Source organism: Girardinichthys multiradiatus, chromosome 6 (assembly GCF_021462225.1).
Source record: "Girardinichthys multiradiatus isolate DD_20200921_A chromosome 6, DD_fGirMul_XY1, whole genome shotgun sequence".
NCBI classification, from domain to species: Eukaryota; Metazoa; Chordata; class Actinopteri; order Cyprinodontiformes; family Goodeidae; genus Girardinichthys; species Girardinichthys multiradiatus.
In genome coordinates this window covers 25,636,374-25,654,910 of record NC_061799.1, presented here as the reverse complement: position 1 = coordinate 25,654,910, position 18,537 = coordinate 25,636,374, and the positions used below count along the sequence as shown (strand labels likewise).

Genomic DNA, 18,537 nt, shown 5'->3' with positions numbered 1-18,537 from the left:
TATAGGAGGAGGAGTGAGTTGTGGTCCAAAACATGTTTAGCCTTACTCAGTATTAAAATATATCTTGATTTTGTTTTGCATATATTTGATATGAGGTTTTGAGCTAATGCTATCATCATAATGTTATAAACTCTTTCAAGAATTTCCCAATCAACCCCTAAATGTTCTTTGGTATTTCTTTTACACCTTCCAAGGTGTAGTTTTTTTTTTTTTTACATTTTAAAACAAGTCAAGCTGTTTTGAGGCTTTTGTCTAAACTATTTGCTTCTTTGGCCTCTTTTATGTGAAACCTACACCGAGAAACTTTTGAGTGAGCTCTCTCACAAGGCACCCATTGTTCTACGTAAGAATGCTACTGTCTGCTTGGATGAATGTGAAACATGAACCTTGCTCTAATGGAAGAGGGTTTAATCAGTTCCACCCTGGAGCCTATTTGTGACATAAAAAAGACAACTAAAACATATCTCTAAAACTGAACAGATAAGCAAATCTTTCAAAACTTCCTTTTTGAATTTAATTGAATATGAAAAAGGTTGTCAGGTAGAAATATGAAAAAAGGTTTAGGAAAAAATGGAACAAAATGTTTTGAATGTAAGCCTACTAGCATTTTTCTCTTTAAACTGGTAATTCCTTTAAATGTTTTGTACCTAAACACTGTAACAAAATCATATTCATAAAAATGGCAATGACAAAACTTGATTGAAAATATTTTATTAAAAAACAAAGAACAGCATTCTATTGGATGTGATCCGAATCCGCCACTCTCAAATTAAATCCCAACTTTAGGCATAAAATAACAATTCTTAATTTAAAGATAACATATAAAACTGTAGATCATGTCATATGACAAAATGCTTTATATGAATTTTATTATAGGTTCAAGAAATTATCAAGTTCTAGTGATTTTAATGATACCAGGTGCAAATAAAACAGAAACACTTCTTCATTTTCAAGCCGATTTAGCTACAGTGCAACACTCCAACAGCCAAACAAGTACAAACAAAACAACCAGCAACAGCAGTAAGAAACCATATCACCATTGACAAATATTTGGCAATGTAAGCCTTGATTATTCTAAAAAATACAAATTACTTGGTTAAATCTTTACTCTAAAATGCAAATTGCTTAGTTAAATAAAAATAAATGTGAAAATACATGTGTACGATACTTATATTTATGAAAAAGATATGACAACACAACACCTTAGAAAAAAAAACATAACTCAGTGATGAACTGTTATTACAAATTTGGCACTTATCGTTTTGTGCATCACTTTAATAATGTAGTAAAATTTGTTTTTTTCAGAAAAATGTAATCTTCAGGGAAAACATAATCCTGTGCAACTCTCCCTTATAAACTTGTACTCAGTACACTGGAAGTTAGGATGGGAATGAAGTCACAAATGTAAACTATTTTAGTATTGAATTGTTTTATTTTGCTTTTTCTTTACTTACAGAAATCCAGGATTTTCAGTGCTATCGTTCGGCATCTATTAATCATTCCTAAAGTGAAAGAAAATCATGAAGTGGGTCACATAAAGCATAACTTTTGCTAACAAATGTCTAATTAATGCCGAAAGCTAAGCAGTTCAAATCCTTACTGTTTTATTATACTTTAAATCTATTTCTGCTGTAGTGTATTTAAATCAACAAGAATATATGTACAAGTCATTAGATCTTTGACCTCAGTAAATAAGCAAAAAAAGGGAGCAATTTATGTGCTCGACTCGAGATTTCTCTCAGTCACTAAGACTTTTTTTTGCTCCACAACAACCCTCTGGCCTTGGAACCTGGGTGTGGTACTCAGTGCAAATTCTTCCTTTGATCCTGCGGAACCATGTGAGCCCGCAGAAAACGACTTCACGTGAACTCCTTTACCTCCCATCTCCAAGCCTGCCACTAAAGACCTCTGCGGTATTTCGCGAGAGCTCTGCGTGTAATGTGTACTGTGCTTTCCACCCGCGGACCCATTCTTAACTACAAAAACTTCAGTGGATTTAGAGACTGTTCCCTGTGAGAGGCCCTGTGCTACCTGCCCAGGTGCTCCATTTATTTCCACCTGCTCTTCAACAAGCATTACACCCTGAGAACCTTGGAGGCCTCCAACTTGTATTAGGCCCTGTGCTACCTGCCCAGGTGCTCCATTTATTTCCACCTGCCCTTCAACAAGCATTACACCCTGAGAACCTTGGAGGCCTCCAACTTGTATTAACCCTTGACTGAGCCCAGCTTGACCCACCTGACCAACCACCTGCTGAGTTCCCCCTGACACAAGCACCATTTGGGGCTTGGTCTCAACTACATACATGGGGGTAGCGGCGTAGTACATGGCAGGCTGCTGTATGAGCAGTGTTTGGTTAGGGATGACAACTGTCTCCTGGACTTTGGGAAGAGTTGCTGAACCTTGGGAGGTCTCCGTAATGTGTTCCTTTTGAATGATAGTAGAAGACCCAGCTGCTTTATTGGAGATATTAATGGTGTTGAGATTCAGGTGGTCTCTGTCTCTAATTGTTTCCGTGTGAGTATGGATATGTGTGTGGGTCGAGGTGGAGGGCCTGATTGGGGACGCCATTTGGTTTGGGAGATCAGAAACCTCAGCATCCACCGAAGTGCTCTCCAGGGTTGTCCCCAGGCAGATTTCAGCCAGGGTTTTGAATTTTGGCCCCAGGTCATTAAGGAAGGCAAGATCGTTATCATTTTCAAGGAGGCTGCAGCAACCCACAGAACCCGCCAGTGAGCCACGGCCCTCGTAATCGTAGATCAACTCAGCATCTTTCTCCTGATGTTGCTGTAAGCCTTGACTTGATTTCTGCAAACAAATAAGAATAAATTAGATCATTTACACAGCCGAGTGTAATGCAGCATTCTATAGGGAAAACTAGTGATGAATAAACATAACTGACATGTTGTCAAGTTGTGTAAGAGATATTTAGTCAATTTTGTTCTGAAATTACCCCAAGTCAATTAATACAGAATTCAGCTTGAGAGATATCTGTGTTATTATTATGATGTTTCCACACCAACATAAACAGATGGTTATGAACCATTATTAGTCCACTTTTTTTAAAACCATCTCTGGCAAATGATATAAGCATACCATTTACCAAGAGAATACATACATCCATATAATAGCTGTGGTCTTAAGGTCTCGTATTTTACATGCTAGTTAAATGGTAGCAATTACATTAAAGAAGAGAAACCTGGTAACTGCCTTTACATTTTTTTCCTGCCACATATTGTTGAGAACATAAACAGCGTACATAACCTTGCCATGACATGTCGTTGGGTTATTCAAATGATCTACACTAACAGCCTTTACTTTACTTTACTTTACTTATGCTTTACAGAAGACAAAGATTGTTAAAGAGACTCGAGTTCCAAACCTCTTTTGCTACTTAATTATAGTTATAACTCTTAGACAGATAACACTGAAAATAAACTTACACCTGAATAGTATTGTCCCAGATAATGGTCTGGCAAAGCCATTCCATCAAAGGCTGAAAATCTGTATTTGGAGATGCTCATGTCTTCTCCCCTTATTGTTCCTGCACCCCTAAAATCAAACCCATCTTGGACTGTGGAGTAATTGTATTTGTTGTACAAACGCATGTCCTCTGCTGTCAAGATTCTTCCTCCACCCACTGCAGCCCCTGGGTTAACAATCAAATTATCAAGGCCTCGTCCCCCAGAGATGTTGATGTCCTTTTTACTTATTGTGCCACCATCAACATTGACTGGGACATGGAGAAGAGGGATGTCCTGTGAGATAGAAAAAAGAGAAAGTTCTGTCAGTGACAAAACATTTTTCTACAAGGCAAAAACTTTTACCATTCGGTAAAATCTCTTTGCACCTTGCCTTCTCCTTGTCCCTCAGTGTTATATGAGATGAGATGTTCTTTCGCCTCGAAGGGAATAGCCTTAAAATTTCTTGCTGCACTTCCACAGAGGCAGACCAGCAGAAGAAGGGGAACCACTACAAAATAAATCCAGAACATTGTTTAAAGACAGGCTATGGTTAGTAAACAGTTTTCTTTGATTAAGATACTTCCTTCCTTCAACAAATGGATTTAACTCATCAGAAATACAGCAAATTATTGAGTCACAGTTGTGTAACCCATGCAGACGTCATGCATTTCTTCCAAAGTCAGCTAAGACCCACCTTTTGTGTCATAATCTTTCTATTCATGCAACAGCTTGTTCTATCAAGCAATCTTGTGATGGAAAGTCAATGATTCTTATCAGAATTTCTAACCTGAAAGCATTAATAAAACGGTGTGTTTACTCACATAGAAGAAGCAACAGTCCCAGCAGCATGAGCAAGATACCTCCAGCTCCAAAAACAGCTTTGCCTGTTTTGCGCAACAAGCAGCTCTTGGTGGTTTCATGGCATGTGCACACCATTACCTCCATTATCTGGGGAGCATCGCATGACTTTCCTTGCTGGTCCTTGACATTCAGGGATACCTTGTAGGTGCCTGGCCATAGGTTTCCCTGGTCTCGAAGAAGGACTGTGGTTTCTAAAGAAAGACGACACCTGAACATAAGATTTGCAACCGAATATGAAAGGAAGCTTGTTTTATGCTGACTTAGTTTAGCAAGACCAAACTGATAAAGCTCCATTCTATTTCTACAACAAAGTGTAGTTATTCTGAAGAATAACTGTTTCCATTTTAATCCTGTAACTGCATTATCTCACTAGAATTCTTGCAAAAACAGTATAGGTGAAATTAGCTGTAAGAAAAGTAAGTTTGAGTTTTATATTATCTAGATTTTTCAGAATAATCTAACCTGGATCTGAATTCCTTATAGTGTAAACACTGAAGAGACAATTTAAAAGAAATTTGCCATGAAAAAATCTTACCATTAAAAGGCTCCATGATCCACTTCTCTTTGCTGTTGCTTTGAACTATAGTAAAGTCAAACGGTGCTGAGTTGGGGAACATATCTCTATCCTCTGCAGTGACGTAAATGACATTATCACCAAAGCACATGGTTTGAGTTGTTGAGGTCAGTGTTGGACAGTGTTCGTTGAAGTCCTCTACCTGAATGGCAATGGTCCCTGTTGCAGTTTTTGATGGAGTCTCTAAAAAAGAAGTTAAAACAGAGATAAGTCATGCTCTATTGTGCAACACATCAATTAAGGGTACAAAAGGAATAAATGCCATATCCTTAACACCTTACCATTGCTAATGGCCAAAATATTGACATAGTATGTTCCATTGACCAAAGACGTAGACTCTCGGTTGGGATATTTATTCAACCGGATTTCGGCTGTTTTTTTATCAATACTCAACCAGTTGTCTTTATCACCCGACTTTGCATACCTGCAAGTAAAAAAGCAAACAAATCATTCTGTTTAATTTAGTTTATTTATATAGCTCAAATTCATCTCAAGGCAATTTAAAAGACCAACAGATCCAGATCATATCCACTTAAAGAGAATCCAAATTGGTCTAAATTAAATTCAATACATTATAATAACACTGTATGCTATTAGATTCAGATCCAATAACTAAAAGACAAGTTATTTTCTATTATTATTCAATACAGGTAAATTCAATTGATCATATCCATCTAAGGATGCCCAGCCACAACAATTTATATCACAACTTGGTGGGGCAGGCAGAAAAGCTATTTCAAACAAATTCCATCTCTTGTAAAAGGCAACGGTTATTGTTTTACCACTGACTTAAAATTGTTGTATGTCCAGCATTTTGCATGAGATAACATAGGGATCTATCCTGTTTTACCAGTTTTTTTTTTAACCTTTTTTAATCATAATGAGTCAAAAACATGAGTTAAAATAAATATTTTTTGTATAGCTCAAAAAATACCAATCAAATAAACTTGACCTATTACTGTGTTTCAGAGATTGTTGTTAGCAACACTGAAATATCTGTTAAGGCCAGGAGAACTAGTGCTTATTTAAGGTTTTCTTTGAAACCTAAATAAATAAATAAATGCTTTGCATCATAAAATAAATGAATGAAATATGATTTAAAAAGTTCTAGCTTTTCGGGCGCCATAATATCAAATTTTAACTGCCACCTCTCATTAGAAAACATCCATTCAAAAATGGAGTAAAACATTAACTTAACCATCCCTCCTAAGAGTCCTCAGAAGTTTTCCGTTGTAAAATGAATGCTTTGGTAACATTTATTCTATTCATTTACCCTCTCTAATCACTCTAATCAAATATAAGTTAACTGTGGCAGAATAAGCACTAAAATACAGAACTCCAAAGGCTGACTTTTTTGAAAACAGTTTAAAATCTAAATAACATTTAAATGTTGCTACTGCATGAACAGCTTGGTTTGATGTGGAATGAAAGTACAACAGGATTACATGCTATGTGAGAGACATTACCAGACATTGGTGGCTGTCTTCTGCGTGTCACTGTCGATAGCAGCGTACGTTACTATGGTCTTATTCAAGGAGATGGAGGTTTTATCCCCAGAGACGGTCACCACTTTGACACTGGGGTGGAATCGGGCCCCCTCTTTCTGATTGATGACATTTATTTTGATGGGATACGACTTTGACTGGGAAGCTCCTGTAATAGACATGCTGCTCCCGAAGTTATACTCTGCTTCATTTTTAACCTTCACTGCCAAATTTAGCGTCTGTATTTCTTCATAGTCCAGTGCCTGTAGATTATCAGCAAAATGATTAGCAGAAAAAACTGGCTTTCAACACAGTTTTAGTCAAAGGTAGGAGTGTTATGAGACATTGCGCTGCAAGATTCCAGAGTGGTATCCAGTTGCTGGCATCACCTCTGGCAAAAGAGGTCAATTTAATTTCTCAAAGTTTCTTCAATTGTCTTGTTGTGTTCGTAGTGTCGACAAATAAGACATTTCTTCAGTGTGAACAAAAACAGTCAGTTACAAAATATTTAATAAGCCATTATCATTTCTAAATTGTCAATGTGGCAGTATTTTGAGTAACAGATAAAATCTGAATAATTTGTAAGCAATCTGAGAAAACCACAATTGTTGGAAGTTAGCTTCCTATTGGTGCTAAACCAAAGGGTTATTTTATAGTTTTTGATTAGTCTGGACTGCAATTGATGGTCTGATTTCAAAGTTTATTAGTGACAGACAAATAAACCCGCATTTTACGTTTATGTTTGGTATTAAAACCACTTTAGAATAAGACTAGGCTAGTATATGAACTAGTCAAGCTCGGAGTAGAATATTCTACACTGATTAGATTAAAACACAGTTTGGTTGTTTTTCAGTATGTCAATACAAGACAAAAGAAGATTCTTAGTATTTTCAGAAATACTTAGAAAATCTTTCTCTTGTACTTGTGAACCTGGAATCGTATATTGTCTCGTATTGTGAACTGGATGTAACACCCATACTCTGATGTGTTTTAAACTTTTTTTTTTTTTCGTTTATACAGACCTTAGTAGTCATGATGATTCCCTCGTTGGTTGCTTTATCAGTCGTGATTGTGAAATATCCTCCCTCATTTCCTGAAACGATTTCGTACATAGCAAACCAGTTCTCTGTATTGATCAGATCCAGGTCAACCGCTTGTATCCTTAGAACTTCAACACCAACTGTGTTCTCCTCCACACTTCCCTCATACTAGCAAAAAAAAAAAAAAAGTAAATTAAAACATTTAGTTTGGGGCATTATCAACATATTGTTTTGTAGATTGATTTTATGGTTGTTGTGTCACATATACCGTTTCTTTTAACAGAGTTGGAATATTGTCATTAATGTCTGTGAGATTAATCTCAATTTCACCAGTCCCTGTGTTTCCTCCTGGTCTGCCTCCCAAGTCAGAAGCAAAAATGGTCAACTTATATGTGTCTTTGGTCTGAAAGAAAAAATGTTGGAGATAATGAATTTGAGTTTGAAATCAAATATGAATCAGTGCTTACTAGTAAGGTAAACCATATGAAGTTATAGAAACCACACAGTGACTCACTTCTCTATCTAGAGAGGTCTTTACAACTGTGACCTCTCCTGTTTGGGAGTTGATGGCGAACATCCTGCCAATGTTGCTGCGTGCATCTATGCTATAGGAGATCAGGGAGTGTTCAGAATTCTTTTCATCGCCATCTGTAGCTATCACTTTCATGACAATGGTACCTGAAAAAATAAATATAATATGGTTAGCCCATTGCAGCAAATTTTTTTTTTCCTAACCTAGATCACAATTGTTTTGCAGATCTTTAATACCCGGTTTGCTGTGTTCGCTGACTTGTCCAACTTGCTGCGCCTTAATGACAGGAGTGCAGTCATTTATATCCACAACATTAATTAGGAGAGCAATATCTTTCTCAGCAAGGCGGCCATCGAGGTATTGTGCCTTCCCGAAAAGCTTAAAAGAAAAGTGGAATATATTTAGCCATTTCATTTATTTCTCACAATTTTTTACCACACTAACAACAACAGAACGATTTTAAAGTGCTCTTACCTTATACTGTGCAATTTCCTCTCGGTCCAGAATAGAAAAGACCCTAACAAAGCCAGTATCCCGGTCAACAGCGAATCTGCCCTTTGGGTCTTCATCAACCCCAGGACCAGTTAAAGAGTATATTATTTTCTGAGATGTCTCCTTATCTGAGCGAATCTGAAATACAGATGTATGAACTTAGAGGCAAACCACATGGAAACTTAACTTTTTTAAATGGCAGGATTACGGATATCTGATTTATATAAATGCTAGTGTCTGAAAAGTGCTTCAACTTAATTTTTTACAACATCCATGCATTTTCTAAACCCGCTTCTTCCGTACAAGGTCTCAGGGGAGCTTGTGCCTATCTCCAGTGGTCGACGGGCAAGAGGCGGGGTACATCCTGGACAGGTCACCAGTCCATCACAGGGCAACATAGAGGCACACAATCAACCATGCACACACCCATTCATACCTTAGGGCAATTTAGAGAGACCAATTAACCCATGCTTTTAGACTCTGGGAAAATGCCCAAGTAACCGGAGAGAACCACACATGCATGCGGAGAACATGCAAACTCCATGTAGAAAGACCCTTGGCTGGGACCAGTGGAACCCAGGACCTTCTTGCTGTAAGGCAACAATATGACCAACTGTGCCACTGTACAGCCCACATAACATTATAAAATGTTACTTAGGAGTCCTATCGGCTGTGGTTGGCTTGTGGGACTCCTGAGGCGGCTGATGGGTACCGTGAGGCCAAGCGTGCTGCGGCCCGGGCTGTGGCAGAGGCAAAAACTCGGGCTTGGGAAGAGTTCGGTGAGGCCATGGAGAAGGACTACCGGTTGGCCTCTAAGCGATTCTGGCAAACCGTCCGGCGCCTCAGGAGGGGGAAGCAGTGCTTTGCCAACACTGTTTATAGTGGGGGCGGGAGACTGCTGACCTCGACTGAGGACATTATCGGGCGGTGGAAGGAGTACTTCGAGGATCTCCTCAATCCTGCCATCACGCATTCCGTGGTGGAAACAGAGGCTGGGGACTCGGGGTTGGACTCTTTCATCACCCAGGCTGAAGTCACTGAGGTGGTTAAAAAGCTCCGCGGTGGCAAGGCTTCGGGGGTGGATGAGATCCGCCCTGAGTACCTCAAGTGTCTGGATGTTGTAGGGCTGTCATGGTTGACACGCCTCTTCAACATTGCGTGGCGGTCGGGGACAGTGCCTCTGGACTGGCAGACTGGGGTGGTGGTCCCCCTTTATAAGAAGGGGGACCAGAGGGTGTGTTCCAACTACAGGGGGATCACACTCCTCAGCCTCCCTGGTAAGGCCTACGCCAGGGTATTGGAGAGGAGAGTCCGACCGATAGTCGAACCTCGGCTTCAGGAGGAACAGTGTGGTTTTCGTCCCAGCCGTGGAACACTGGACCAGCTCTATACCCTCTACAGGGTGCTCGAGGGTTCATGGGAGTTTGCCCAACCGGTTCACACGTGTTTTGTGGACCTGGAGAAGGCATTCGACTGTGTCCCTCGTGATGCCCTGTGGGGGGTGCTCCAGGAGTATGGAATCGGGGGCCCTTTATTAGGGGCCATCCGGTCCCTGTACGAGCGGAGCAGGAGTTTGGTCCGCATTGCCGGCACTAAGTCGGACCTGTTCCCAGTGCATGTTGGACTCCGGCAGGGCTGCCCTTTGTCGCCGGTCCTGTTCATAACTTTTATGGACAGGATTTCTAGACGCAGCCAAGGGCCGGAGGGGGTCTGGTTTGGGGACCAGTGGATTTCGTCTCTTCTTTTTGCGGATGACGTGGTCCTGCTGGCCCCCTCTAGCCAAGACCTACAGCATGCGCTGTGGCGGTTCGCAGCCGAGTGTGAAGCGGCTGGGATGAGGATCAGCTCCTCCAAGTCCGAGGCCATGGTACTCGACCGGAAAAGGGTGGCTTGTCCTCTTCAGGTTGGAGGGGAGTTCCTGCCTCAAGTGGAGGAGTTTAAGTATCTCGGGGTCTTGTTCACGAGTGAGGGAAGAATGGAGTGGGAGATCGACAGACGGATCGGTGCAGCTGCCACAGTAATGGGGGCGCTGTGCCGGTCCATTGTGGTGAAGAGAGAGCTGAGCCGAAAAGCAAAGCTCTCAATTTACTGGTCGGTCTACGTTCCTACCCTCACCTATGGCCATGAACTTTGGGTCATGACCGAAAGAACGAGATCACGGATACAAGCGGCTGAAATGAGCTTCCTCCGCAGGGTGGCCGGAGTAGACCCGCTGCTCCTCCACATTGAGAGGAGCCAGTTGAGGTGGCTCGGGCATCTATACCGGATGCCTCCTGGACGCCTTCCTCGGGAGGTGTTCCAGGCACGTCCCACCGGGAGGAGGCCCAGGGGACGGCCCAGGACACGCTGAAGGGACTATGTCTCTCGGCTGGCCTGGGAACGCCTTGGGCTCCCCCTGGAGGAGCTGGAGGAGGTGTCTGGAGAGAGGGACGTCTGGGCGTCTCTGCTGAGTCTGCTGAGTCTGCTGCCCCCGCGACCCGGTCCTGGATAAGCGGAAGACGACGAACGAACGTACGAACTTACTATAAAATGCATAGTACTGCAGAATATTTTTTTTAGTAAATCTGAACACAGACCAAAATAAAATGTTTCCTTGCAATCCTGTAAGACGATGACACTTAAAGGGATAGTTGCGATGTTTCTAAGTTCTATGAACATATTATTTGCCTCTACTTAACAGATGTTATATCGTCATGTGTTTGTAGTGAAAGGCTAACAGGTCGTTTGACAGACCTCCTGTTTTAGCCTAGTTTAGCAACTTAAAAAGCTTAAATTAAAAATGTTCATATAACTAAAAAACTATATTAGCGGATATCAAACCTCTGACCTTTCACAAGACTATTGTTAAGTTTGTTATTGTTTTCTCAGCCTGAAAAGGTTGAAGTATTTTGCTAAAGTTACATTTGTTGAGGTTTTTTACGTTAGAGTGCAGAAAACTTGGACTTTATGAAATGCTGTTGAAATTATGATGTCATATCCTTTGGATGTGAACTAGCTTCCATTGGTTTGAGGATTTTTTAACTTTTCAACAAACTCTCAGCTGTCTACAGGGATCCTACATATTTATAATTACAAAGATCCATACTTTTCCAGACTCAAACTTACAGATTGCATCCTGGATTTTGACAAAATTCTGGGCATTTTAATACAAAAAAAAGAAACCTTTATTCTGCTTAAAATCTGTAGGTTCAAGAAATAATGTACCGGTAAAAAAAAAAAAAAAAAACTAAATTTCACTTCAGATTTTTGGGCTTTGGTATAGCACAATTTCAATGTTTTTGTAGCATCTTAGCTAAGATCACCATCTTTCAAAATCTGTAACCTTTGGATTTGTCATATAAGGCATGATGTTTCCTAAACATAATGCAGCTTCTTTGAAGATGGCTTTAATTATTTTGTTTGAAAATTATTTGTAAATTTAGAACCTGTTTAAGAACTACATTCCCAGTTCAATCTCAATTTAAATATGTGTAGAGACTACTTGTTTGGTCTCTAGACATATTTAAATTGATGGCCCAACCTATGGGCATACTGATAATGGTAAAAAGTTAAAATTGGGGTTTGATTTGGCAAATAATAGATCAAGCATGTAAATTAATAGAAATCAATGTGAATACCCCTTAGGAACAACATAGCATACTATATATATATATTATGTAAATATATATACATTTAGCTTTAGTACACACTTTAGCAATAAAGTTGAAAGTAGTGTAGTCATGTCCCTCCGTAAGGTTTCTGGGAGCGAGGATCCATTCTCTTTTCTGCCTTCTCCGCATTCCACTGTGTCCTTCTACCGTCACAGGAACCAGCTTCAGGAGAACGAGAAGCAAAATTACAGCATAATAACAACAGAGCACCAAATAATGATAAGCAATAGACATGCAATAATCCCAAAGTCAAGGAAAGGCCCACTGCTGCTACTGTTCTACATCCAATTGTAAAGACACAGCTCTGAAAAAAATGACACCACTGTAACATTTCTCTGAGATCAGCATTTTTACAGCTATTCCATTCCAGTGTCTATCGAATTCCAACACAAGCACACATCATTCTGCTTTAAGATGTTCTGATTGGGTGGTTGCTTTAACACAGCAGTGTTGTGAAAAACTGTTGGAGAACATGCCAAAATACATACAAATCGGGATTGAGAATCAGGATTATTCCACCAAATATTAATTCTTCATAAGGTAAAAAAATAAAAATGCATTTAAGTTTTTTTTTTTTGTTGGTGCTTCATTTGAACTCTGAAAACACCATTTTCCATTTGTCATTTTCTGCAAATAAAGGCTTGAAAGGATATATTTTCTTATGGACTTTATTCAAGATTTAACACAGTTTTTTTTGTTTGTTTCATTTGATTTACTATACTATACTGTCACATTAACCTAGACTTTCTAGGAGAACATAAATAATTAGATTATTTACAGAAAGCATCACTCTCAGTTATTTTTCAAACAGCTAAATGAAAATAAGGTCAGAAACTAGAGGTGAATAAATAAATCAAGAGGTAAGAGTAAATGGCTTTTAAATATTTTGTTTTACCCTGCATTTCATAATGGGAAATGTCTCCCAATGTTCCAATGGTGTTATAAAAATCACATTTCGTGGTATTTTTCTTCAATAAAACAATGGCTGTTTAATATAAGCTCTAATCTGTTGTTTGTTTGTTTTGAAATATGACCCCAGGACCTAATTAAACTTTGCGCAGCTCTAGGTTTTCCACATGCAGTATTTATGACATATGGCTGGAATAGAAAGAAACTGGAGAAAACTAGTTCCCCTTCCAAAAAAATAAAAAGGAAAAAGAAGAGTGAGGATTGTACTAAAAACGGACACTTTGCGTTATAATGGTTTTACTGGGACGTACCGCTGTCTTTACATGCTGATACCCTTCAGGGTGAGAAGAGCCACACCTGTTGAAAGATTGGCTTTCTATTGCTGTATTATAAAACAGAAATATAAAAAAAAATTACTTACAGTGAAGAAGTATGCCAGGAGGACGAAAAGGCTGCATCTGAACAGAATATCCATCAGTTGAAGAAATAGAAAGTTTTTTTCTCGCTTTGAAGTGAAATCGCTCGAGCTTTAGATCCGGTGTAGCCTTTTGTTAGTTGCTGGGGACTTTGACCCAGTGGAGGAGGAATGAACTGTATATTAGTACTGGGCGTGTCTTCTACTCCGTTAGAAATGATGTCGATAAGGGATAATATCAGAATGTTGTGTCAAGCTTCATATGACGTCTGTTTTCTACGGTAATAAAAAAAAAAAATCCAGGTGGGGAAAGTAGAGGAAACAAGTTTAGGCGAGGTAACAAAATGAGTCTCAACTGGTCTGTCTCTGTGGATGGAAGGAGTTAATGTTTGAGACAGGGGCGTTTCTCTAGGGTGAGATTGAGAAACAGGCCGTCATGTTCTACGTTACATTTGTGCCTGTACTTCATTCTACCTCCATCTCTGTAATGCCTTATCAGAATGTTGTTCTTGAACTCCGGGTATCAATCCAGTAATGTCCCTGGACCAGTAACAGTATTAATAAGGGTAAAGCTGGGTCAAACTGAACTGGATCTTTTACTGAGTGGCGTAGTTAGGGCCTGCCGGAGGTAAAAGCAAACTTTGCGCCTGCTTATGGGCCCCCTGAGAGCCTCAGGAGAAAGTACTCAGACAGGAAAAGCTGAAAACTGTACCAGTTGTACAAACACTTTATACTTTGACATTTATAACAGTCAAAACCTTATTGTATGAAAACATTAAATACCTCCAGTAAATATTATCTACCAGCAGGGTGTCATTTAGAGTAATTTTGATTAAGTAGGCGTCACAATTGGTAAGATTTCCCCAATAAAATGTAAAATGAAGTTGTTTTTGCTAAATTTATGCAATTAAATGAACTTTAATTATGACTATTTATCTCCATCAATTCGTAAAATACCTCACCAAAATAAAAAAATCAAATGACATGCCATGATTTAAGTATATGGTTGCAAAAAAAAAATAAAAATTACAAGGAGGAAAGGATGAAACAGATGTGTAGGTACAGAATGGGAGTACAAATTGTCAAAGCGGAGAAATAAGTCCAATAACTGTCTGTAAATAGATCAGCAAGTAATAGCCATTTATCCATACTTGCTTGTGAACACAACATTAAACTTGGCCATTACAGTAAAACGTAGAATGGAAATCAACCTTCATTGAGTTTCATAAAAGCAGGCCAGATAGGGGCTGATAAATGCCTTGAGTTGTCACAAAAAAAATTAAACACCATAACAACCTTTCATGACTTTTGTTAAAGTTTGTTGCTGCAGCAGAACTTAAAATTTTAATCTGAAAACAAAAGTTATTGATTAATTTTATGTTCTGTAAGTTCAGATTTCAAATACATGGATAACAAAAATCATCCCCAACATTGATTGTCAATGATTTAAAAATCTTTGTACTCCAATATTTAATGAAAATATTTGATCCTGGAGGCCTGGACCAGGAATGAGTGCGGGCTTTCAAAAAAGTGTGCTATGAAGGACAATATAAAAGAGCATACATAAATAAACTCGTCATTTTGTTTTCTCTCTTAAATATGTCTGCATAAAAATATGTATATGAGACTGTCTGGCCAGGAAGGGGGCAAAATATTTATAGGGGTGACCACTGCCTCCTTCTGGCCATCTAGTTTCGCCAACAATCACTGTAGCCTCACAGACCTCTTTTCTATATTGGCCATGCTTGAGCCTTTCAAAGAATTCACTTACACAACTTGTGTTATACTTTCTTAATCTAATTACCGATTTGTGCAAATGTGAGCAGCGCTAGATCATGATTTTTAAATTTTGACTTACGGTAGTTAACATAACTTTCAAACTATGACAGTTTTCTTAGTATTCATGCAACTAGCACATTTGGAAAATTGGTTTTCCTGGGGCACTAAGCAACCGCAAAGTCTCATTATACTTTTGCCTAGTCCGAGAATCCACCTTTGATATCAGCATGACCCAGCTTGTTCGTAGTGTAAAATATTTAACCAGCACTGCTTTGAAAATGATCTGTGTTCTCACCTACAATCAGGAGGGATTCATAGCTAAAACAGAAGAGCTTTGTATTCAATTGAAAACAGAAGGAACTTCTTAGGAGAGTACCTAGGTAAAATTTAGCTAATAACTCATGGTGTAAAATTCAAGTTTTTAAAAATGAAAGTGGAATTACCATTTTCTATTTTTTTCTTTACAGTATGAGATTAAGGTTAGAATAAAAAACAAAACCCAGAACATAGCAATTCTGGCCAGCGTTTTCTCACCAGTCTGTTCAACTTCACCAGGGCCCATGAAATTCCTAATCTGAGCATCACAGATTGTTGACAAACCCTCCCATAGTGTGAGAAGGAAAATGCAACATTAGTTTCATCTCCTTTTACTGGGCATGAAGCTTGAGTAAATATATTATAATCCACATACATTAATCACTTTTAGTCACTTTAAGAATGATTTTTTTGTTATTGTATTTCTTGATCAAGTTAATCTCTAGATGAATGAATGGTTTTGGTGGAGCCATAATACGTGACAAAGATGCAAAAAACTGTAAAACGTATTATTATGTTATGAGGCGTGTCTCTTAGGATGGGTTAAGCGATAGGGTGGGGTGTTTCAAGTTTTTTAAGTCAGAGGGACCAAACCACTTTCAGAGAATGCAAAAAGCTTTGAAGAAACATTATTTAAGTGGTCCCAAAACAGTTGCTGAAGATTCAAATGCAAAAGTTTCTAGCAAAAGTATTCTTAGTATTCTTCAACCATGAACTTTAATCTATGTTCTTGGAAGTTTATGTATTAGAGCAAGTCAAAGTAGCACACAATTGTGAAGTGTAAAGAAAAATACTTTTGATGCAATTACAGATGCAGAATTTGCACCACAAGACTAAGAACCAGATTCATCCTACTTGCAAAGTGTGTGCTAAATCATTATACAGCCAGTGTACTCTAACTCAGTCTCAGTCTAATATTATGTCTGTTACATATGTCTACTTTTTATGCATGTCTGATTGCACTTGATGTTATGATTTGGGGTTGTTTGGTTTTTGGTTTCGGGTTTTTTCTTATGTTTTTCACAGTTAAGGTTTTGACTCGTTCTTTTGTTTATTTTTATTCTTCTTCTTAGATTTTGAATAATGCTTCTGTTATTTTTCTGGTCATGTTTTAGTCTTGTTCATGTTTTGTCAAGTTTGGTTTTGTTTGTATATTAGAGTCTCTGTTTTTGCCGCAGCCACGTTTTGTTCTGTCTGTCAATTAAGTTTATTCGGTTCACCTGCTCAAAGTTAATCTGTCTCTTTGCTCCACCTAGTTTTCACTCAATATATACACACATGTTCAGTTAGTCATCGCGGAAACATTTTTCAAACCAAGTCTTGTTTTTTGATCATGCCAAGTCTGTCTCACCTGCCCGTTTGTTGTTTTGTTCCAGCCTCCTGCTGTGAGTGAGTTTTTGTTATTAAACCTTTTTACTTACCGACATGCTGCCTTCTAGTCTGCATTCTGGGGTCCTATATCTCGCAAGCCGTAACACTTGAGCCTTTCACATTGTGTGTGTCGTGTACATAATGCCTTTTTTAGCCTTTGTGTATTTAGCTAGCTATTTTATTGCACACTGTATTTATTGCAGTGTTTATGCACATTTTTTTTTTTTACTTTTTAAAGACATTTTTGTTATAATGTAGACTTGCATCTAAATTTCATGGTGCTTCACTGTATGTTGACAATAATGGAATGCAATTCAGTTCAATTTAAATAGTTTGGGGTATGTTGCTCTCAGTTTAAACACATCTGTAAACTTCAGGTGTTTTCAGGTGTTGACAAGGCCATTCTAAATATGAGTTTGCTTTGATTACATCCCCATTGTAGCACTGGCTGTATGTTCAGGGTTGTTGGCCTGTTGAAAAGGGAACCTCTTTCGCTTTTACAGCCGCTGAAAGGTTTTCTTCCAGTATTGCACTATAATAAGCTCCATTCTTCACATCAGTTATAACCAACTTGCTAATAACTGGATAAAGAAAAACATCAACACTACAGGATGCGACCACCACCGTGTTTTACTGTGGAGGTAATATGGGTTATGTTCACTGCTAGCATTTTCTCCACAGTTAGCATTTTGCATGTATCTCAGAAACCTTAGTTTTGACTTCTATGACTATTTCAAGAAAGGGTTTCATCTTGCCGCTCTTCCATAAAGGCCAGATTTATAGAGTGCTTGATCAATAGCTGTACTGTAAAAGATTTTCTCACCTGTGGATCCATAAGCCCATTGGCTGCTTCTCTGATTTATACGCTACTTCCCTATCCTGTCAGTTCAGGTGGATGGCCATATCTTTGTATGTTTACAGTTGTGCCATATTCTTTCGATTTTTAGGCAATGGACTGAATAGTACTTGGTATATTGTTTCATAACCTAATCCTACATTAAACCTATCCACTCCTCTACTGACCTGTCCACTGTGGTCCTTGGTTTACACAAAGTTCTCCAACAAACCTCTGAGGCCTTTATAGAACATCTGTATTTACAATGAGATTATATTACATGCAGGTGGGCTCTAGTTTCTGATCATATCACTCAAACTCTTTATGAGTATATGTAAAAAGATTTTAAAATCAGGTATCCTATTCCTTTCACGTCACAACGATCCACTACTTTGTGTTAGTCTATCTCATAAAATCTCAATAACATAACGGGAAGTTTGTAGTTTCAACGTGATCAAATGTGAAATGTTTAAAGGGTGTGAATTATTGTGCAAGGCACTGCAGCTCACATGTGATACGATAGTCTTGCATCACCAAATCCAGAACAAAAAGGGGAAGGCGATGTCCTTCTCTGGGCGCGTCGAGGATGATTGAACATGCCAATTGTCACTGTCAGAAACAGTGTCATATTATTCAGTGTTCGTAACTTAGGGGAATTTAGAACACTTCCTTCTAGCTTTTGATGTCATTATAACGTCTGTTCAAGAACAGTAATGCAGGGTTGACATGAAACAGCAAACAGATTAGCTGTAATTAAGCATAGTTTTGAGTTTGCCTATAAAAATGACTCACCATTACCTTGCTCCAAACTGTCAT

At 38.7% G+C, this 18,537-nt stretch overlaps 1 protein-coding gene across 1 annotated transcript; it reads right to left on the bottom strand.

Annotated features, from left to right (window-relative positions):
• Positions 1-695: 695 nt before the first annotated feature.
• On the bottom strand, positions 696-13,946 carry dsg2l (desmoglein 2 like). The gene is made up of 14 exons (XM_047369037.1): positions 13,428-13,946; positions 12,137-12,259; positions 8,430-8,585; positions 8,192-8,333; positions 7,938-8,101; positions 7,692-7,826; positions 7,406-7,591; positions 6,366-6,646; positions 5,181-5,323; positions 4,861-5,082; positions 4,286-4,516; positions 3,851-3,972; positions 3,444-3,758; positions 696-2,808 (listed from the first exon to the last, which is right to left on the bottom strand). The coding sequence occupies exons 1-14, from the start codon at positions 13,479-13,481 to the stop codon at positions 1,714-1,716; spliced, it is 3,369 nt and encodes a 1,122-aa protein (XP_047224993.1). The 5' UTR covers positions 13,482-13,946; the 3' UTR covers positions 696-1,713.
• Positions 13,947-18,537: the final 4,591 nt, after the last annotated feature.

Bases quoted from the DNA above. Each gene is read 5' to 3' on its own strand.
- dsg2l (XM_047369037.1), bottom strand. From the start codon at position 13,481: ATGGATATTCTGTTCAGATGCAGCCTTTTCGTCCTCCTGGCATACTTC. The intron at 7,827-7,937 runs GTGAGTCACTGT...TTTTTCTTTCAG, and splicing joins AGACCTCTCTAGATAGAGAA to ACCAAAGACACATATAAGTT. The intron at 5,083-5,180 runs GTAAGGTGTTAA...CTTCTTTTTTAG, and splicing joins TATTTTGGCCATTAGCAATG to AGACTCCATCAAAAACTGCA.